This window comes from Pantherophis guttatus, chromosome 12 (genome assembly GCF_059756535.1).
Source record: "Pantherophis guttatus breed Tessera chromosome 12, ASM5975653v1, whole genome shotgun sequence".
Classification (NCBI taxonomy): domain Eukaryota; kingdom Metazoa; phylum Chordata; class Lepidosauria; order Squamata; family Colubridae; genus Pantherophis; species Pantherophis guttatus.
The window spans coordinates 25,034,830-25,057,566 of NC_142074.1; the positions used below are offsets into that span (position 1 = coordinate 25,034,830).

The following is a 22,737-nucleotide window of genomic DNA, read 5'->3' on the forward strand; positions in this document are numbered from 1 at the left end:
TTATCTGTTTCTCTCTCTCCCTCCCTCTCTCTGTCTCTTTCTCTCTTTCTTCCTCTCTTTTTCTCTGTCTCTCTCTCTCTCTTTCTATTCTCTCTTTTTCTGTCTCTGTCTCTCTTTCTCTTTCTGTGTGTGTTTTTCTCTGTCTCTGTTTTTCTCTGTGTGTGTCTCTCTGTGTCTTTCTCTCTGTCTCTCGCGCTTTCTGTCTTTCTCTCTTTGTTTCTGTCTCTCTTTTTCTCTGTGTCTTTCTCTCTCTGTCTCTCTGTGTGTGTCTTTCTCTTTCTCTCTCTCTCTCTCTCTCTCTTTCTCTCTGTGTGTCTCTGTCTATTTCTCTCTCTCTTCTCAACCTACTTTGCATGATCGTCGTGATTGGGGAAAACAGAAGGAGGGAAGAGGAAGGATTTGGTATGTTTGCCACCTTGAGTTATTTAGAAAGGAATAAAAGGAATAAAAAAAAAAAGGAAAAATAAAAAAATAAAAAATAAATACTATTCATTTATGACTTCTCAATCATTCAGGTCATGGTTGTTGCAAAGGTATTTTATTCCAAAAGGCAACTAGACTTCCTTGGTTTTTTTGCTTTGAAAACATTTTGCTTCTCAGCCAAGAAGCTTCTTCAGTTCAGTTCCATTGACTTAGTGGCCAAAGTTGCAACAGCAAAGAGTGACTTATGACCAGTCCTCACACTTATGACCATTGCAACGTTCACATGACCAATTTTCGGGCACTTGGCAACTGGCAGGCATTTAGGATGGTTGCAACATGCCAGGATCATACGATCATCACCCGTTTGCAACCTATCCAGACCGCCTTCGATAAGCAAAGTCAGTAGGGGAAGCCATTGTGGCTTATGGCTTAGCAACCTTCCATCTACTGTGTTTTATAAACCATCGTGTGTCATTGGGGGCTGATTTGTAGGAATGGAGCCAAGTGACTTACCTGACTTACCTGAAGGTGAAAATGGGGTCTCAGCAGATAACGTAACTTTATCCTTAAGGTTTAATAATATAATAACCTTTATTAATATAATAACCTATAATAACATAACATAAAACATACAATAAAATATTATATATATATATATATATATATATATATATATATATATATATATATATATATAATAACCTAATAACATAAAACATACAATAAAATAATATATATATAATAACCTATATAATATATATATATGTTATTTTATATATATATATATATATATATATATATATATATATATATATATAATTTTATTATATGTTTTATGTTATTATAGGTTATTATATTAATAAACCTTTACTGTCCCTAATAAAATATCCTTAAAGAAGACAAAGGATGGAGCACCCCAGAAAGTTCATGGAGAAAGCGGGAATCGAACCCGCCACCACGAAAGCCCAATTTAAGCGAGCCGCTACGCGCACGCGCGTCGCCGCTTCGGCCAGCCCGAGGGCTCGTTTCCCCCGCTTGGCTTGAGGCGAAATTTCCCCCCCCCTCCCTCACCCCGCACCTCCGAACGCCCGAACGGCGGGTGGGCGCATGCGCTCTCCTCATCACCATCCTCCTCCGCTCCCCCCTCCTCAGAGAAAGGGCTCCGGGGCGTGGCCTCGTGCCGCGCCTGCGCCGTCGCGCCCGCCGCCGTCCCCGCGTCCCTTCGGCAGTTCCGCGCCACCGGCCTGAGGCGGCGGCGGCGCCGGCGGGGGAATTTGTGCCGTTCGTGTGGAGCGAACGAGGCTCCGGTCCGCCTCTCGGGGGCGAAGATGGCGGAGGGGAGCGGCGGAGGGGCGCCTCCCGGGGTCCTCACGCCGCCTCCCTCGACCCTGAAGGGGCTGCGGGAGCAGATGGGTGAGACCCCCCCCGCCCCCCCCAGTCTCCCCCCAATTTTACCCCCTCAAACTCTCTTCTCCCCTTCCTAATTGGGGTGGTCCCCTCCCCCTTCGCATCCCCTCAGCCTCCCCTCCCCCCCATTAACCCCCCTGGACCAATCTGGGTTCCTCTGACCCGGCCTTGACTACAGGACCCATCATCCTTGGGGGAGAGGGAGGGGGTGTAATTCAGGCCGGCTTCATGGGGGGACTGTGGGCAGAGGCCTCCATAAGGCCTGGGGGAGGGGCTCTATTGGATAGGATGGGGGATTATGGGTCTTTTTAGGAGTCCCAAGTGACTGGACTACAGGACCCATCATCCTTGGGTGTGGGGTGTAATTCAGCCTGGCTTGATGTGAGGGGGGGGACTGTGGGCAGAGGCCTCCATAAAGCCTGGGGAAGTGGTTCTATGGATAGGATAGTGGAATTATGGGTCTTTTTGGAGTCCCAAGTGGCTGGACTACAGGAACCATCATCCTTGGGAGCGGGGGGGGGTGTAATTCAGCCTGGCTTCATGGGGGGGACTGTGGGCATAAGGCCTGGGGGAGGGGCTCTATTGGATAGGATGGGGAAATTATGGGTCTTTTTGGAGTCCAAGCGGCTGGACTACAGGAACCATCATCCTTAGGGGTGGGTGGGGTGTAATTCAGCCTGGCTTGTGGTGGCTGTGGGCAGATACTTCCACAAGGCTTTCCGGGGGGGGGCTCTATTTGAGATAGGATGGAGGGGGTATGAATCTTTGTGGAGTCCAAGCGGCTGGACTACAGGACCCATCATCCTTGAGGGCAAGGGGTGGGGTGTAATTCAGCCTGGCTTGCAGGAGTGGGTTGTGGCCTCCACAAGGCTTGTGGGGGGGAATCTATCCGGGATAGGATGGGTGGGCGGTCATGGGTCTTTCTGGAGTCCAAGCGGCTGGACTACAGGACCCATCATCCTGTTAGGCCCCTGTGGGGGGGTTGTAATTGAGCCCTGCTGGAGGTGGTGAGTCTGAGGGGGATTGTGGACAGATGTCTCCACAAATCCTGAGGAGGGGTCTCTTTCTGAGATAGGATCGAGGGGCCTGGGTCTCTGGAGTGCCTGATGGGGCTGGTAGTAAGACATGTCTGGGAGGCTGGCTTAGGAGAGGCTCATGGGGGGTCCCAAGTACCTTAATTTGACACCTTCCTTTTCATCCCACCCGTTTTCGCCCTTTTTTCCCTGCCTTTTCCCCATTGAAAGACCTTTTCCACCCCTGCAACCCCACCCCTTATACTCATTTATCCTAATTTTTCCTCTATTTTATCATCCCAGGAAACCTCCGATCCCTTACCCCAAATTCAGGGCTCTCTCTCTCCCACCCCCTTCATCCCTTCCAACCCCCCCAACCCATTCATCCCCCTCCCTCTTTCCTCTTTCCCAACCTCATTTCTCAGCTCTCTTATTCTCCCCCCCCCCCATGCAAAATGCTGGAGGTTCCCTTTTTCTTGGCTTGAAGGGCCTCCTCTTCCGCCTGGCCTCCCTCTCTCCCTCCCTCCGCCCCTCCACTTTCCTTCCCTTTATTTTGCGGACAAAAGAAACCTTTGCGTTTTGAGGAGATCCAGAGGAGATCTGGAGGTCTTACCGTTTAATCCTTCCACTCTGCCCCAAATATCCTTGGCTTGGAAAAAAAAAAGCATCTGGAAATCTGTTTGCATCCACTCTTTTTTCTCTGCTGCAGACAGAAAAACAGACAGACAGACAGACAGATGAGAAATGATAGAGAGAGAGAGAAATGGATGGATGGATGGATGATAGGAGAGAAATGATAGATGATAGATAGATATGAAAAATGAAAGAGAGAGAAATGATGGATGGATGATAGAGAAACGATAGATGATAGATAGATAGATAGATAGATAGATAGATAGATAGATAGATAGATGATAGATACTATTTCTCATCTATCATTTCTCTCATCTATCAGATAGATTAGATAAATGATAGATAGATAGATAGATAGATAGATAGATGATAGATGATAGATACTATTTCTTATCTATCATTTCTCTCATCTATCAGATAGATAGATAGATAGATAGATAGATGATAGATAGATACTATTTATCTCATTTTATCATTTTATCTATCAGATAGATTAGATAGGTAGATGATAGATAGATACTATTTCTCATCTATCATTTCTATCAGATAGATTAGATAGATAAATGATAGATAGATAGATAGATAGATAGATAGATAGATGATAGATACTATTTCTCTCATCTATCATTTCTCTCATCTATCAGATAGATTAGATAGATGATAGATAGATAGATAGATAGATAGATAGATAGATAGATAGATAGATTGATAGATTGATAGATTGATAGATGATAGATAAGCTATGTACAACCTCTCTTCTCCCCCACCTGCATTTCTGGATTATTTCTGATTTTCCAGGCTTGTTTAGAAATTGCAGCTTTGGGATACAGTTTAATTCCTGCCTGATTAAAGCAGAATTCCTGTTTGCTAATCAATTAATGTGGAGTTGCTGAACAATTCCTTTTCTTGCTGCAGCCCTGATTTCCTGGAAGATCAGACTCCGATCTTAGTTTGCAAGCGTCTTTAACCCTGTGAGGCACCTTCTCACTTCAGGCACGGGGCATAATCACCTGAGTGACATATTTTGATCAGAAAATATCTAGCCGTCTTTTTTTTCTTTTTTTTCTTTTTTCTTTTTTTTGAAGCTTTGCTTTGGCTGTGGCCAGGATGTGCAAATTGCCCAAATTTAGATGTCTTGAAAAGGAAACTATTGAAAGAATACATCTGTCAAGACTTTCTGATCGCTGAGACGGTGATGATTTGGGTTGTGCAATAATACTTGGCATCTAAGGGAAGGGAAAAGGTGCTTCAGAACACGTGGAGTTACAAACATCACACCTACGTGTAGTTCTTTATTTATTTATTCTTTTAAATGGCTTCTAGCAATCCCAGGGCAGCGTGGAAGAGGGATGAGCCCTTCCAGGATAGGTGTGGCTTTGAGAGATCCAATACGCGCCCTGAAGCATCTTTTCGCTTTCAAATCCAGTGCGCAGCCCTGTACATTTCCACCTAAATACAGATAGTCCTCGACTTAACAACAGTTCGTTTAGTGCCCATTCAAAGTTAACAACAGCACGGGAAAAAAGGAACTTAGCAAAATCGATGGGGAAGCCAATTCGCTTAACAGCCGGGTTAACTAACTTGTCAATTGCAGTGATTCACTTATCAACCGTGGCAAGAAAGGTCGTACAGTGGGGCAAACTCTTAAATGTCTCACTTAACTGAAATTTGGGGCTCAATTGTGGTTGTAAGCCGAGGACTACCTGTACAGGAGAGGGCCGCATCCTGTAACACCTAGCTGAAAGGATGCTAACGTGCGGGGGCAAGGTTTTTCCTTAAGGCTACCGTTCTGCCTTCTGATCAGCTTATTAATCTTGCTGTAATACTTGTTAATTGTGCGATGGAAAGGCTGCCGCCACTGCTTACCCCTAATTGAATTAAGGTGTCAGGGTTTTACTCCCATCTCCCAAACAGGGAGCTCAGTCTTAAGAGCAGATGGTTGTGTCTCCATTGTGGTTTTATTCCTGCCTTCAGACTTAAATTGAGTCCAGCCCTTCTTTTCAAAGGCTGGAAAATCTTGGCGACAGACGACAAATTGGAAATTTTTCTTTTCTTTTTTGTGTCTCCGGTGAGAAATGGGGAGGGGGTTGATATTATTTCCATGAAGTCTTCGGCGAAACTGCGTGTGATGAAAAAGTTCTGGCTTGGTTATCCTGGGGTCTTTTTTTATTATTTCATTAATAGTTGCAGAGTGAAATAATGTAGGGTAGAGCCTTTTGGTTCTCATACCGGTTACTGCCTATTCGTGTAGGATGGAATTGAAGCAGATGCCGTGTTTATTCCATTGCTCAAACGTCTCAACTTTGCAAGCAAACTGCAAATGATTCTAGAAGATGGCTTATAAGCCTAAGGGGAGGTAACTGCAGGTTTTACACTGCAGCTAGCCAAAAACAATTATTTTATCTTTCTTGAATAAATAGCCCCTGTTAAATTGTGAATAAGCTTCCAGCAAGATCCTCCTGTCAATCGGGAGACTCACCCATGTCCAATGGGCGTAGAAGTATGTCTCAGTATAGATATTCCTATTTCATTTCATTCCTATTTCTTTGTTATGCCTCGGTAAGGCCCCACTTGGAATCCTGCATCCAGTTTTGGTTGCCACGATATAAAAAAAAGATGTAAAAAAAAAACGATGTTGAGACTCTAGAAAGAGTGCAGAGAAGAGCAACAAAGAGGATTAGGGGACTGGAGGCTAAAACATATGAAGAACGGTTGCAGGAACTGGCTATGTCTAGTTTAATGAAAAGAAGGACTAGGGGAGACATGATAGCAGTCTTCCAATATCTCGGGCTGCCCCAAAGAAGAGGGAGTCAAGCTATTCTCCAAAGCACCTGAAGGCAGGACAAGAAGCAATGGGTGGAAACTGATCAAGGAGAGAAGCAACTTAGAACTAAGGAGAAATTTGAAAGTTAGAACAATTAACCAGTGGAAGAACTTGTCTCCAGAAGTTGTGAATGCTCCAACACTGGAAGTTTTTAAGAAGAGATTGGACAACCATTTGTCTGAAATGGTATAGGGCTGTGATGGCAAACCTATGGCACGCGTGCCACAGGTGGCACATGTAGCCATATCAGTGGGCACGCAAGCTTAGTTCCGGCACGCCAGCTGATTTTCGGGTCGTCTGGGCCCACCAGAAGTAGGGAAACAGGCTGCTTCCTGCCTCCGGAGGGTGTGGGGGGTGGGGAAGGCCTGTTTTTCTTTCTCACCTGGCTCCAGGGCCTCTCTAGGAGTCTGGGAAGGGCGAAAACAGCCTTCCCCACCCCCTTGGAGGTCTTCCAGAGGCCGAAAATGGACCGTTTGACAACATCCGGCTATTTTCGCCCTTTCCAGACTCCTGGAGAGGCCCTGGAGCCAGGTGAGAAAGAAAAACGGGCCTACTGGGCCATTGGGTACCAGGAGTGTGGGGGGGCGCATGCGCGAAGGCGGGGTGCATAGAAATATGGGTATGGCATGCACGCACACGACACATACACCTCGTCCTCCCCCTCCTGGCACGCGATTAAAAGTTTAGCCATCACTGGTATAGGGTTTTCTGCCTGAGCAGGGGGTTGGACTAGAAGACCTCCAAGGACCCTTCCAAATCCGCTAGTCTAGTCTATTCCTATTCTATTCCTATTCCTATTCTATTCGTCATTCTTGAAGAAGCAGCACGAAAAGTTAAACCGCAATCACGGTTTGAACTGTAATGTTATATTGCCTGACATAAGGGAAACGGGCTTATCAAGGAACAAGAGGATCAGGGGTTAAAATGCATGGTACATAATAGAAGCATTATTGAGTGTGTCTCTCTTGGGAGATATGGAGTTGTGGCTGCAGAGTGGCCTCAGAGTGGTTGTGATATGCAGTGCTGGCCTCTATTGTCACAAGGTTTTGGGGTTGGGGTAGTGGAGCCAGGCACATTCAGCAAGTGGTGTGCCTGGACACTGGAGAACAAACATCCCTTAAGAAAAAGGTTTCGGTGGGTTTTCCTGTAAGTGGGGTGAGAGGAAGACAACCCACTTCCACATCCTGAGCCCAGGGAAGTAAAACAAAGTGAGAGGATGATGAAAAGGAACTGTGGTGAAATGTAAAATTGGTTGTTACTGGTTCTATGAGCGTAGCTTGGTGGGTGTGGCTTGGTGGGGATCATGTGATTGGGTGGGCGTGGCCAACTTCTTTTTTTTTTTACTTTTTAAAAGAATTTTTTACTACCGGTTCGGGCGAATAGGTAGTAAAAAATGCTTTTAAAAAGTAAAAAAAAAAAAAAGTTTCCGATGATCGCACGGCACAGCTGTGATCATTGGAACCTTTTTTTTACCTTTTTAAAGCATTTTTTTTTACTACCAGTTTGCCTGAACCAGTAGTTTTTATCATTACCGGTTACTTGGCATTTCAATACTGGTGGCGTTGTAAAAATTTGCATCGAATACATGAAATGACCACGAGTGGATATAGTGCACTTCGCAAAACTCTCAACCGGATACGCATTGCGAACTTTTTGTTTAAAAACTTAACATTAATAGACGTCTGAGTTCAATATCGTGACTTGAAATAATGCAGTCGCTTTGCAGACTTTTAAAGGAAGTTTTGTGAGCAAGATTTATTTTGGTTGGGCTTATTTTGGTCTCTTCAAACAAGCGGTATTGTTTTAGTGGGTACCTTTTCGCTCTCTTTGTGCCTCCACAAAGGAACTTGGTATGAAAATGCAAGCTGTTTTACTTCCCCTCTCTTTGTTTTAACAGAAGTTTAATGAATTTCCTCCTCTGGACAAAGGCAAATCTGGAAAGGGAATTCACTTAAAACAATGCTGTCCTTGGGAATTTTTAAGACCTGTGGATTTTAACTCCCAGAATTCCCCAGCCAGCCAGAAATCTGGGAGTTGAAGTCCACAAGTCTTGAAGTTTCCATGGTGGGACACCCCTGATTTAAAGCTCTCCAGTTACTTGGCAAATGTGAAAATCTAGGAAAAGCAGAAACCAGTCTCTGATTATCTGCTCCGTGTTGCATCCTGGATCCTCAAAATTTCAAACAGGGTTTTTCCACTCTGCTTGCATATTTCCCTTGTCCATTATTACCACCTCTTTTAATTGATTGAAACTTGTAATTTAATCTCCCAGTGTCGTGCAGCTGTTTTATGTTTGGACTCTATACTGGGAGTGAAGTTGGAACGCTTGATTTGAAATAGGAATCTTAAAAACAGATGGAGCGTGAACTCAGTTCATTGCTCTTCCTAATTTCATACAGGGGGGGGTGTCTTTTTTTGAGTGTGGACCACTACACAAGGTTTTTAGTCCTGAATGCTTGGGTACATAATACAACACAGATGTGGATTTTGTAGCAAACTTCCCAAAGGTGACCCAGGAATGAAAAAAAAAGGATAGGTGGGTGTATCTATATAGTGTATATATATATATATTGTGATATATTCGGTGTTTCCAGAACTGCTGTTTAAAAGAAGCCATTGTATTATGAGATTGTCTTTCAATAGAATCAATAGAATAGAATAGAATTCTTTATTGGCCAAGTGTGATTGGACACACAAGGAATGTGTCTTAGGTGCATATGCTCTCAGTGTACATAAGGAGAATAAAATACATTCATCAAGAATAAAAAGATCCAACACTTAGTGATAGTCAAGGTTACTAATAAGCTATCAAATTGTACTAGGAAACAAAGACAATATAAATTGAAAGATACAAGCACATGGTTATAGCAATAAGTGGGAAGAGATAGATACTAGTAAGGAAGAGAAGAATAATAGTAATAAGTAATCAATAAGCAATAAGTCTTAATTTTTTGATCAAGATTGATTCGAAAGACTAGCCACAGTTCAGAGACAGTGGAACTACTGGCCATAAACTCTGGATTTTGAGAGAGTTTCCTCTACAAAAATCAAGATTTGGGTAGTGTAATCCAGAGGACAACGGTTATGTGAATTACGGATTTGTTTCAACCAGGCGTATTTTTCTTAACAGTTGCTGCGGCCCAAGCATTAGCCGAAGAAAGAAGAAACCAAGGTGGGGTTAGCACTGTTTCACTCCAGGCCCCAATAAGTACAAAAGTAAAACCAGGTAAAAAAAAAAATTGTGTTTTTCGTATGACAATTCTGTATTTTGACCTTGGGGGGCAGATCTTTGCATGCAGCTCAAAATGTGCCATTCTTATCTTTAAAAAAAAGTAAAATCAGAAATTAGATGAATGAAAGTCTCCAGTGCCAGGCCAGGAAAAGCATCCCCTTGTAATCTGGGAAATAAGAATACCGGTGTGCGCCCTTTTAATAGCGATGTGTAATGCATGAAAATAAGTGAATTAAGATTTCCTGCAGTGAGTTAGAAAGTACGTTGAAACACAGCCATTCGTGTTGAGCATCATGTATATGTTGAACATGAATGTGCTGTCTTTTGTGCACGGAGGTGGAGGTGTGTCTTTTGTAGGAAATGATCCCTTGTTCCTCCAAATCCATCCAATGTGCTAAAGTCCAGGGGTCCCCAAACTTGGCAGCTTTAAGACTTGTGGAGTTCAACTCCCAGAATTCTCCAGCCAGCATAGTCTTAAAGCTGCCAAGTTTGAAGACCTTTGTGCTAAACGTTTGAATTTCTCTCTCTCTCTCTCTCTTGCAGTGCTGGATGGTTCTCTTTTGAAATCAGAAGAAAGGCAGAGGCTCGCTCGGGAACGTCGAGAAGAGCGGGAGAAACAGCATGGTATGATCCAACTCAGTCAACTGACTTGCATTTATGTCAGTCGCGGTGTCCCAGGGTCACAAGATCCCCTTTGAACGACGTCCTGACAAGCAACGTTAGTGGGGAAGCCAGATTCGCTGAACAGCCGCGTTGCTAACTTAACAACTGCAGTGATTCACTTAACAAAAGTGGCAAGGAAGGTCGTAAAATGGGGCGAAAGTCGCTTAACAAATGTCTCACTTAGCCACGGAAGTTTGGGCTCGGCTGTAAATATCCGAAGCCTGCATTTGGAGCAGCTGATGGACCCTTAACTGAAAAGCCGCCTGAGAATTCTCACCATGGGTGGCATGGATTCCTTTCTCTCCCTTAACAGATGTCTCACTTAGCAACAGAAATTGGGGGCTCGGTTATGGTCATAAGTCGAGCATTACCTGTATTGAATTGCGTGGATTTGTGGCTGAGGCAGCTGGTGTTGGTGCAAAGGATAGGCTTTCTGTGATGTATTTCAATTCGCAGGCATTTGTCTCCTCCTTTCCGACTTCCTAGGATGGTTTGTTAAAAGTCTTGCACACATGCGGATGTGCAAACACAGTTCTAAATGTACAGTCTATTTGGCAAAATGTTCCTAAAGCGCCTTTCATTCAAATTATGCATTGCTGGGTGCATTCCGTCTTTTGCATTTTCAAACATTTTTTTTAACGCCTTGTTAAGCTAAGAACCAGAGCAGCGTGAAGTAACAAACCGGAAGAATAGTTTTATTCCGATGTCAATATTGGTTGGAGGGGTTGCAAATTAAAGCATCTTGGGCTGAGAAAGCCACTTCCATCCTTCATTGGAAGATCAGGAAGGCCCAACTAGGTAACATCATCAGTGCCAGAAGGGGGTGGGAGGAGGAAGAGGACTGTGGGTTCCTTGGTGCTCTCTGAATTTTCTTGCAGACATTTCATGACCCAATTAGGTAACATCATCAGTGCTAGAAGGAGGTGGGACTCAGTACAAAGGTTGAGGCTTCGATTTTCAAGAGCGGGTTGGTGATTGTTCCCGTCGCAAAGAGGAGCTTTCGAAACACGCTTGGTCTCCTTAAAGACTGACACTCCAGATCCAAGGCTAAGCAGAGCTTTGACTGATCACATGGTTCCTGCCATGTGCAGAGTGCTCTTCCCGGATTGCCATGTTCCAGATGCCAGCAACAAATTTCTTCCCATTCCAGTGGGAGATTTGGGACTAAACTCGTGTGCTTAATTGTTGTTGTTGTTTTAAACTTCCTGCAAGTGACCCAAAAAACGCTTTTTAAGAAACCTGTTGAAATATATTTTCTCCTCTCCTGCTGGAGGGTAAGCAGGAGTGATGGAGCAACCCAAATGGCCCCAGGTGTCTTTTGTGAGCTAGTCTTCCCCCATTCTTTCTGTCGTTGCGACTGCAATTCTTTAGAATTGCCTCCGGCCACATTAGCGGAGAATTTCGGGAAAAAAACAATTCCATCCGTTCTGGAAAATCCCAGGTTGAGCTGAGCTGAAAATAAACACCCATGTCCGGAGTCTTCTCTACTGTTGTGTCAGAGGCAGATTAATCAGAATAGAGCTGGAAGGGACCTTGGAGGTCTTCTAGTCCAACCCTCTGCTCAAGCAGGAGACCCTATACCATTTCTGACAGATGGCTGTCCAGTCTCTTCTTTAAAAAAAAAACCCCAGTGATGAAGTACCCACAACATCTGAAGGTTTCTGTTTCCTAACCTGCAGCAACTAATATCACAGCCCATGGTAGCTAATTCTTTGTCCATAGGCCAAGAAGGCCTCTATGAGGTTTAGGGGTTCATGGAAGGTTAACCAACCAACACTTGGACTGCCAGCAGCCTGAATATTCCCTTCAAGGGTTTAATCCCCCCCCCCCGCCCCCGGAAGGAGGATCTGTTTGTGAGACCAGATCCAGACAGTTTGGCTTCCTGCTTCTTCAGTTCTGCACCACTCCATTCCACGCAGAAAAGCGTATTTCCTTCCTATCGCTCTGCAAAGAGAGGCACTTATCAGGATTTGCGGTTTTGGCTTATAGTAAAAATGCATCCTTGGCGTAAAATGAGGCGCTTGATGCTTCCTCTTTTCTCTGTTTTTCCTTGACCTCAAGCAGATAAGGTGGATCCTGGCAAGGCTTGGCTCCAGATGGAGGTGGTTGAACATACAAAATCTGATCAGTGTGATATTCTCTCTCTCTGTCGCTGTCTCTCTTTGTCTCTCTGTTTCTCTCTTTCTGTCTCTGTCTGTCTGTCTGTCTGTCTCTATACTTCTCTCTGTGTCTCTTTGTCTCTCTTTTTCTTTCTGTCTCTTTCTCTTTGTGTTTGTCTTTCTATTTCTGTCTCTTTGTGTCTTTCTGTGTGTTTCTGTCTTTCTATTTCTGACTCTCTTTCTGTCTCTGTTTCTCTGTGTTTCTCTTTCTCTCTCTGATTCTATAAACCTCGGATTTTTGCAATTGCCAGCATAACACATTCCTCCCCCCTTTCTGAGTTCCCTAGTATTTCACTTTTCTGTCCTGTTTGGTGAATTTTGCAGCTGCCAAAGAAACGCAGATACTGGAGAAGGAGAAGAAAGCGAAGCTGCAGTACGAAAAGCAGATAGAAGAGAAGCAAAAGCGGCTGAAGGAGCAGAAGCTGAAAGAGCAGCAGAGAAGAGCCGCGGTGGAGCAGAAGAGGAAACAGAAGATCGAAGAGGAAAAAGTAGCGTTACAGCTTAATGTTGATGTTTCTAAGGGAGGGTCAGCACCGGCCTTGTGCTTGTAGCTGGGACAATGAATAATGACCTCGCTGTCATTATTTCCAGTGTCTCCCTGGTCCATTCTGCATTTGTATCAGTTTCCCTGACAGGTAGTCCTCGACTTACAAGAGTTCGTTCAGTGACCATTTGGTCCTGAAAAAAGTGACTTGTGCCCATTTTTTCACCTAGTTTCCCCTAGTTTTCATCGATCCGTTCCCACTTCTGCGGCATTTCTGTGGGTGATTTTTAACTGACCACTTCAATCATTCAACATGAGCGGTGCGGTGTGGCCTAGAGATGGAGCTCTCGCCTCACAATCAGGAGGCGGTGAGTTCGATCCTGGGTAGAGGCCGATATTTCTCTCTCTGGGCACGTTGAGAATCTAATCTGCTGAACAAAACTCCTCATTGGCGACAGGAAGGGCATCCGGCCATTAAAACACTCAGCTCCATTCAGTTGCCCAGGCTCTACCCTGCAAGGGATTATGGGGTCGTGAAAAGGAGAGGATGACTTTAATCGTTCAACAAGACCGTTTGGTGAGAGGCAGTATCGGGCAGCCTGTGGTTCTTGGTCATATTAGGTGACTAAAAGTTTCCACTGACACGACGACAAAAATGCAGTGGTGTGAGCAATTATTTGCCTGGCCTGGGGAAGATTTGCAGGCAGATTTGAAAGAGGGAGCCTGTATGAGGATTTCCTGTATGTTCTCATATTTGACTTGCATCAAAGGTTGCAAGCCATATTTTCTTTCCTCGGCCAATCAGTGGCATTTCCTAAAAACTTGGTGGTTGAAAATTTCTCCGTGAATTGTTTTCACTCGGGGCGCAGAAGGGAGTCCTGTAAAGCGGAAATCCATCTGATTTGTGACTGAATTAGCCTAATGCTTTTTCCCAACTATGTCAGATTTTTGTATGAGAGTCTTTGCGCTTTAGCGTTCCTTTAAAATAGAACCAATTCTGAACAATTTAAGTATTCTGGACAAATCTGCATTTGGAAGTGAAATCTCTTCCCCCCCCCTCCCCCCCCCAATGCACCTGCTAATAATAATCTTGTCAGGCTGAGGAGAATAAATTTATATATGGAACCATCGTACGGTACTAATGCAAGAAATTATACCAGCGTTTCTCCAGCATGGCCATTTTAAGATGTTTGGACTTCCAACTCCCAGCATGGCTGGCTGGGGAATTCTGGGAGTTGAAGTCCAAACATCTTAAAATGGCCATGCCTGATAAACACACTGAATTTACAGAAAGCACAGAAGTAGGTTTGCTAATCTGCCAAGCCCTCCTGCCACATAGCAGCTGAACATGTGCATCTTAGCACAAAATCCTGTTTATCACCAAGATTACGGCTAATCGGGGTCTCTGGTCTTCAGCTGGTCTTGCATTCCAATTAGTGACTTAAAGTCCTGTAAAAGCTGGTGAATAATCAGCTCCTGCTTTGCTGCAGGCAGCAATAAGTCCTTGCAAACTAATCCCCCCGACGGTTTGATCTATAGGTGCATTACGAAGCGGTGGTCCATCGAACATTGGAACGCAGCCAGCGGTTGGATACGCGGCAGAAACGGTGGTCATGGAGCGGGTCGGTGACAGACACCAGCGGGAAGGCAGGTGAGTCCCTCCCTTGGACTCCAGGATGTCCAACTGGAATGCGCTAAGATTCAGACATTAACATGTTTTGAGCATGCCAGGTTGGGGAATTGGGGGGTCCTTGGCGCTCTCTGAGCTTGGTTATTTTCTTGCGGACATCCTCAATGCTAGAAGGGAGTGGGATTTGTAGGGAGGAGGAAGAGGACTGGGGGGTCCTTAGCGTTCTCTGAGGTGGTTTATTTTCTTGCAGGCATTTCACTACCAAACTAGGTAACATCATCAGTGCTAGAAGGAGGGTGGGATTTGCAAACTAGCATTGATGATGCTGGATCATGAAATGTCTGCAAGAAAATCAAGCTCGGAGAGTACCAAGGATCTTTAACCTTGAGCTCCAAATATTCTCTTCTCTTGGGTTGGGGAATGCTGAGACAGAGTGTTTGGTCTTGGCACACTGGGAGGAATCGAATTCAATATTACATAGTCAAACACTATGACGCCTTTTAAACGCCAGGACAATTAACTTCCCTCCGGTTGCTAACCATTTTAAGACAACCACGTGCCCCATCTCTTATCTCTTTCTTTGAAGAGAGCTGCGATAAATTTGTGACATGAACCTATCCGTTTTTCTTCCACAGAAGCCCCAGCTGTAGCTGAAGGTGGGTTCCCTTGGAATGATCTGCCTGCTTGTCTGCTTTTATTTTAATTAATTTAAACCCCCCCCCTCCCTCCTCCAAAGCATCCTTTGCTTTGAGAATTTCGGAATGGGCAATTTTAGAAGAAGTTTGCTGCTGCTGCTACTATTCTCAAAGCAAAACTGCTTTTCTGCAATGCTCAGGTGTTCAGTTTGCCCCAGAGACATTCTGGGGATCTGACCTCTGACCTTTCTATGTCGATGGCTGGTTTAATCCAGGGATATATTTGTCTTTAAATTTTTTGCACGGTGTCGTGTTTTAGAACTGCTGCTGTCCTTGTGCTGTGATGCTTGTTAACCTGTTTACCTGTCCTAGAAAGATAATTGTACACAATTTTAAAGGATAATTTTATACCAACAGGCATGCCTTTCAGTTCTTTTGATAATCAGGCAATCTGGTCTTCCAAAGAAAAAAATTCTCCTTTTCTATCCTTTCTCTATAAACTCTATTCCAGGAAACCTTCAGGCTTCTAATCCTAATTAATGCTAGATCCTAATTAACACAGCTACAGGCAATCCTTGACTTGAGATCAGAATTTCTGTTGTAAATTGGTATGGTTATAAGTCGAGTCATGGCCAGACCTGACTTTGTCACCCTTTTTAACCATGGCTAGAAGCAAGTTAACCACAACTGTTACGCAGATGTGACAGTCGAGCAAATCCAACTTCCCCGATGGACATTTTGTTTTGCTAGAGACGGGGGTGGGGGGGGGTTGGGGGGGAGATTTGCAAAACACAAATGATGGCAGGATGTAGCAGCCAGTTGCAAATATAAACATCCAAATTGCGATCGCGGTGCAACGGTCATAAGCACGAGACCGTAAATCGCTTTTTCCCTGATCATAAGTCAAGGACTACCTGTAATGCTTGTGGGCAAGGGATTGTCTAAAATACTTAGCAATACTAAGTTACTTGCCTCTGATCTAGCCTGTGATTCCTGCTAGGAACATTTAACAAAATGCTGTAAAATGGGAGAGACTTCCGTGTGTTAAAAAGTCACCTGGACATTCATCACAATTTAAAGACATTCAGAAGCATTACTAGATCTGTCGGTCTCCCTGTCTGTCTGTCACATCCATCTATCATCCATCTACCTGTCTCCTGGCCAAGAAGGCTTTGTCAGAATACTAAAATTATCATTTGTTCCTTCAGCCAGCAAGCGCTCTGCGTCGGCGCTGAACCTCAAACAGCCTGAAACGGCCCTCCACAAACGCCTCTCGTCCTCCGCAGCACTTCTCAATTCTCCCAGCGTAGGTAAGGAGTGGACTCCCAAGACCCACAGTCCTTCCTTCCAAGCCACGGAACTCCTAAAAGTTACCCTCTAAATCCCTTCTGCCCCTTTTGTTAATCCAGTGAGCTCTCACAGCAATGGTGAAATCTTAACTTTTTTTACTACTGGTTCTGTGGGTGTGGTGTGGCTTGGTGGGCGTGGCAGGGGAAGGATACTGCAAAAAGCCAAAGAGCCAGCAATTCACTTAACAAACCCGGCAAGAAAAGTCGCAAAAACGGGGCAAAGCTCGCTTAGCAAATGTCTCGCTTAGTGACATGGGCTCGGTTGCAGTCGTACGTCGAGGACTATCTGTATTGGAGAAATTGGTCTGGCGCAATTGGTCTGCTTTGTGCAGTCAAAGCACCTCAAGTGTACATTAGTAAAGAAGAGATTTTTTTTTATGAACCCCAAGGCCCATGGTGCTGCATCAAATCTTCGAGCGAGCCCACTTTTTATGGGCTGAGCTCAATGGGTTTGCCTAATATAAACCTAGGAATTAACTGCTCTCTGGATTAATTAAAGGGAGTTCAGTTTCTGCATCTTAGTTGTGCCCAGCCTGGCTTAAAAATTATTCCATGAAATTGTTCAAATTTTCTTTAGATCTCAATTTGGTTTCTTCTAATTTTTTTTTTATTTTTTAAATTAAGCTCTTTTACCAATCGTCAAGAAGAAAATAGGCCTGGTTTTAATAGAGAAGCACGCATTTGGGCCTGGTGGTCTCATCACTGTGGGGTCATCGGGACTCTTAATTCCCATTGAGCAGAGGGATTAATGTCTCTCTGTCCTAAAGAATCTCCTTCCTTGATACCGCCTGATTGATATTTGCCAAGCTAACGATTCATATAGATAGATGATAGATAGATGGATGGATACAGATACAGATAGATACAGATACAGATACAGATATAGATATAGATATAGAGCTTCTAAATTGAAAGTAGGGGCCCGATGATGACAAGTTAGAGAGCTTGTCGAAACGTTGCCAAAAAGAAAACTTTTAAAGTGTTGGTTAGGATTTTAGCCAGAGTCTCAAAAGACCTTACAAAGTGTTTTGTTGGGATTTTGGAGGATTTTAAGGTGGGATTTTACCCAGGATTTTAAGTATTTCAATTAACAGACTTTTAATGACGCGGGAAAACACCCGAGATTTTAACTTTTTACATAGATATATAGATATATATATCTGCTCGCAACAGAATACCTTATGCCACCAGGCTTGAAATTTTGGGCTTAGACAACTTAGAACTATGCCAACTTCAGTCTGACCTAAGCATTGGACATAAAATTATCTGCCACAATGTCCTACCTGACAATGACTACTTCAGCTTCAACCGCAATAATACACGGGCAAACAATAGATACAAACTCAAGGTAAACCGCTCCAAACTCGATTGCAGACTTCAGCAACGGAGATGGTCAATGCCTGGAATGCACCACCTGACTCTGTGGTTTCTTCCCCAAACCCCCAAAACTTTAACCTTAGACTGTCTACTGTTGATCTCACCCCATTCCTGTAAGGGGTGTGCATAAGTGCACCAGCGTGCCTTCCGTCCCTGTCCTACTGTCCCCATTTATTCGTATCTATTTCCTGTATTCATAATCATGTTTATACTTACTTATATATGTTATCTTATACATGTTTGACAAATAAATAAAAAAATTTTTTAAAAAAATTTTCCTTGCAGGAACAGCTAAACGGAGTTCATCCCTAAACAGACTGAATAACAAAAGTTCTGTGAGTTCTGAGCAAGGGCTAACCAACGCTTCGCAAGGAGAGCAGAAAGGTGCAGCAAACCAGCATTTTGAGATAAAAATTATTTTGATTTAACGAGAATTCTTTCATTGACGCTTTCATTTAACGTCAGAAATTTTGGGCTTGTGGTTGTAAGTCGAGGACTACCTGTATATAAATAGGGTTATCAAAATAAATGCAAACTGTGTAGGAATCTTTGCTTCCAGAGGAAGGGTTAATCCAGAGTTCAGTTTGGGCCATCTTAGTTGTATCCAACCTGCACAAGTGGCTTAAAAATTATTCTGTAAAACCGTGCAAACTTTCCTTAGATCTCATTTGGGTTTCTACTAATTTTTGTTTTCATTAAGCTCCTTTACAAATCATTACATGGTTGTAATACAAAAGCATGCATTCTGGGCTAAAATGAGCCACAGTGGTGCAGTGGTCAGAGTGCAGTACTGCAGGCTACTTCTGCTGATTGCCGGCTGCCTGGCAATTTGGCAGCTCAAATCTCACCAGGCTCAAGGTTGACTCAGCCTTCCGTCCTTCTGAGATCGGTAAAACGAGGACCCAGATTGTTGGGAGCAATAAGCTGACTCCGTAAACCGTTTAGAGAGAGATGTGAAAGCACCGTGAAGTGGTATATAAGTCTAAGTGCTATTGCTATTTGGGCCGGTGGTCTCATCACTGCACCTGTGCTCTGGGTTTCACTTGAGTTGAAGTTTGTGATTTGCCTTAAACCCGGATTTCTCAACCTTGGCAACTTTTAGATGTATGGACTTCAATTCCCAGAATTCACATATTCAAAATTCAGAAGTTTGGCATGTGATTATGACAGTTTCGTTGTCACAAGTTCATTGGTGACTTTCCCAGCCAGCTTCTGACAAGCAGAATCCATGCGGGAAGCCAAGTTTTCTTAAGGACCACATGATTCACTTTTAACAACTGCGGTGAATCGCTAAACATCTGGGCAGATAAGGGTCATAAAACGGAACAAAACTCTGCCAAAACTCTCTTAGCAACAGAGATTTTGGGCTAAAATTTTGGTCATATGTCAAGGATTTCCTATATTGTAAGACCGTTGATTTAAATTAGCCTTTATTCCGCCCTTGATACTTGAGGATAACCAATCCAAGAAGTAAATACTGGGTGCATTTCTTTCAAACTTGTAGTTGGCGAGCAGAACAAGTAGGTTGTAAGGCAGGATTGTTGCTGTCATTCGGTCTGACGAAAAGATGCTTTTGATGATCTCCTGAAATTGTGAACATCCAAGTCAGCCCGAGCCGCAGTTTGAAAATAATCCGTGTGTTTTGGGCTCTAGGAGAACCAGAGAAGAAGCGGAGTTCATCGCTGAGCAGAGTGAGCAATAAACTTCCCGAAATAGAAAACGTGCAGAAAGAAGAAAAAGCAGGTAGCTAAGAATTGACTCAGTTCGTGATTTCAAAAAGTTGTTGCAAACTGCCCTTGTTATTCGTGAGCAACTTCTGTTCCAAGTTGATTGTTCTCACTGTCAGAAAATTTCTCCTTGTTTCCAGGTTGAATCTCTCCTTGACAAGTTTCCATCTATTGTTCCTTGTCTGGCACTGCCTTTTAATTCTCTTTTTTTCCTTTTTAATAAGGAAATTTATTTATAATAAGAAAAAATATTATTTTAATAATAATAGTTTTTATCCCAGAGTTATAATTGCACTCAACAATGAACTAAAGGGCCACCATCAGTGAGCTGTTGGACAGCATTACTTGGTCTGTTGTGTGGATGTTTGGGTGGTTTAGGGGCGGGGAATTTGTGGTGGGTGGGGGTGTGTTTGGGGGTTGTTATGTGTGTTGGACCTGGTCTTTGGGTGTTATGTGAATTTCGTTGTACGGGCATACTGTGTATACACGTACAGTGACAATGAAGTTCTACTTAATAAGACCTTGTGCCTTGTAGGCAGCTCTTGGCAAGGGTGCTGTTCTTTGTAGTGCCTAATTTTACTTATTTTGATCCCGCCTTTATTCTTTTGATAAACAAAAGGCAGCAAACACAAGTAGTACTCTATCCTCCTCCTCTTTACCCCACAACGACAACCTTGTGAGGTGGATTGGACAGAGAGACCAGGTTAGTCTCTTGGTTTCAAGAAATCAGAAGTCTGGTCGCGCTTTTTCTGACTAACTGGGTTAGTTGTTAAGGCGCTATCTGACTTCTGATTTTGGCGAGCGTGTGTAGGCTTCAGCAGACTGGTCTTAGCTCTGGAATTTGGGTCCTATTTTCATTGATTTATTAAACTTGTGTCTCGTGATGAGACACGTCCTAAGCCTTCTCCCTGGTGTGGACAGCCTTTCATCCAAAAGTGTCCTCCATCTTGCTCTCCTTGGAGACTCCTTGTTGACTCCTACTTCGTTGCTTCCCGTCCTGCAGCTCGCCGTTTGGCCAGCCCCTTGGAGAACACCTCCGTCAGTCGCCTGCTCGCCCCCACCCAGGCCTCTCTAGCCAGGAGTAAGAGCGCAGCCACCTTGTCCGCTGAGGGCAAAGATCCCGCAGGTAACAGCCCGGAGCCATCCAGTATGGCAGGGCTGCTGGGGTTGTTTAGGAGTGGAACCAGATGGGATCTACTGATCTATTCTAACCTTGCCTTTGTCAACTTGCAAAGCATCCCCGTCCTGCTCTCGAGTTGCCATAGGCCGTGGGGGGATGGGAAACCAGTGAAACTGCACAGTAGCCAAAGACAGATGCACATTCCACACTTATCTCTCTCAAGGCTGTATCCCAGGGTTACCTGCAGCAGCCGGAGGGGAGTGACTTCTACAACCTGCGAAATTGCTCTGTTGGCGAATGTGATTGATGACACGCCCTGGGGGGAGGGAGAAACAGGGTCATCATTGGAGTGTAAATTACGTAGGGTCAGAGCTGGCCGACATGAAGCTACTAATAAATAACTGGATTTATTTTGAAGCTTGGCTCCGAGACTCATGATTTAATTAGGGCATCCATTGGAACCTGGACAGCCTTGTTGGGTGTTTTGCCACCAGTAGAAATGGGGACGGAATCAGTTCTGCCCCCTCCCCCAGATATCAAATCTCCTGAATTTGCCCCATCAGGAGCTTTGAAGATTTGAGGCAGATTTTGGGGGTGGAGGGGTGTCTGCTTTCTACCTGGAGATGCCTTCAAGAGCAGCCAACTTGAAATACTTTTTTACACGTGCCTGTAAAGACTTTAAATCAAGCGTGGCAACGAAAGCCATTTTATGGCCTATCAGCTTCTTGACTTGATGAATTCTGTGGGGTCCTTGTTGCTCTCTAAGCTTGGTGGGTTTACTTACCAAGTTACTTACTTGGTAACACCATCAGTGGTAGAAGGGAGTGGAGTTTGCAGAGGAGGAGGAGGACTGTGTGGTCCTTGGTGCTCTGAGCTTGGTGGTTCTGTTGCAGACATCTCATGACCTAAGTAGGTAACATTATCAGTGCTAGAAGGGGTTCTAGCACTGATGGTGTTACCTAGTTGGGTCATGAAACATCTGGAAACCCCCCCCCCCCAACCAAACTCAGAGAGCACCAAGGACTCCACAGTCCTCTTAAGGCTTAAGAAGAAATTTTTAAATGTTTTAATTGGTTTGTGATTTTTAATTTTTGGGCCAAATTTATATATATTTTAATTGTTTTTAATATTTGTATTTCATGTTCTTAATTCTGGCTGTACACCGCCCTGAGTCCTCAGGGAGAAGGGCGGTATATAAATTGGAAATAAAATAAAAAATAAAATAAAATAAAATAAAATCAGCAAAAAAAAACAAAAACCCACCAAACTCAGAGAGCACCAAGGACTCCACGGCTCAATCCTGAGCTGCAAATATTCTCGGCTGTTGATAGATTCTCCCCTCTGTCCTTGTTCAGCTTCCACCACCTTCCCAGCCCACCTCCCCAAAGTGCCATTACGTAGTCGCAGCACAGACCGATTGAAGGGGGCTGCTTCCTCCTCGGAACACGTCTCCTCGGAATCTGCACAGGTAAGTCCACCTTTTGAGTGGCCGGCTGCTGATTTCAGCTTCAGTGATAGCACCAGGACGAGCCCCACGGATAATGGAGACTTCCCTCCCACCCACCCCCAATTCTTTTGATAGGATGGCTTCAGTTACTCCCCCTTGCTTTTGCTGTGTAGCACTTGTAGTGATGAGATAAAGGGTACAATTAAAGTATTAAAGGGGGGGGTCTTGCTTGTAACATTTTTGGCATTGACGTGGTGGCTTGAATGATGACTATTGCAGAGGTTTAAAAAGCCATATTCTACCTCTTAAAAAGGATGTGATGGCTCAGTGGCTAAGACGCTGAGCTTGTTGATCAAAAGGTCGGTGGTTCAGCAGTTCGAATCCCTAGTGCCGCGTAACAGGATGAGCTCCCGTTACTTCTCCCAGCTTCTGCCAACCTAGCCATTCAAAAGCACATAAGAAATGCAAGTTTTTTAGGGACCACCTTTGGTGGGAAGGGAACAGCGTTCCGTGCGCCTTTGGCGTTGAGTCATGCCGGCCACATGACCACGGAGACGTCTTCGGACAGCGCTGGCTCTTCGGCTTTGAAACGGAGATGAGCACCGCCCCCTAGA

The 22,737-nt window shown here is 44.2% G+C and overlaps 1 protein-coding gene across 10 annotated transcripts in view; it reads left to right on the forward strand.

Moving 5' to 3' along the window:
- The first annotated feature begins 1,513 nt into the window (after nt 1–1,513).
- Nucleotides 1,514–22,737, forward strand: part of MAP7D3 (MAP7 domain containing 3) — a 37,000-nt gene continuing 15,776 nt past the window's right edge. For 3 of the 10 annotated variants that reach the window (XM_087877599.1, XM_087877600.1, XM_087877598.1), the window contains exons 1-10: nt 1,514–1,836; nt 9,431–9,526; nt 10,076–10,156; nt 12,679–12,842; nt 14,378–14,489; nt 16,312–16,413; nt 18,115–18,213; nt 19,483–19,572; nt 20,560–20,682; nt 22,032–22,144. In XM_087877599.1, coding sequence (XP_087733725.1) covers nt 1,752–1,836; nt 9,431–9,526; nt 10,076–10,156; nt 12,679–12,842; nt 14,378–14,489; nt 16,312–16,413; nt 18,115–18,213; nt 19,483–19,572; nt 20,560–20,682; nt 22,032–22,144 — 1,065 coding nt within the window. In that variant the 5' untranslated portion in view covers nt 1,514–1,751. Of the gene's footprint in view, nt 1,837–9,430; nt 9,527–10,075; nt 10,157–12,678; nt 12,843–14,377; nt 14,490–15,103; nt 15,125–16,311; nt 16,414–18,114; nt 18,214–19,482; nt 19,573–20,559; nt 20,683–22,031; nt 22,145–22,737 lie in introns of all 10 variants that reach the window. The other 7 variants (XM_034441634.3, XM_034441636.3, XM_087877602.1 and 4 more) reach the window with 4 other exon arrangements.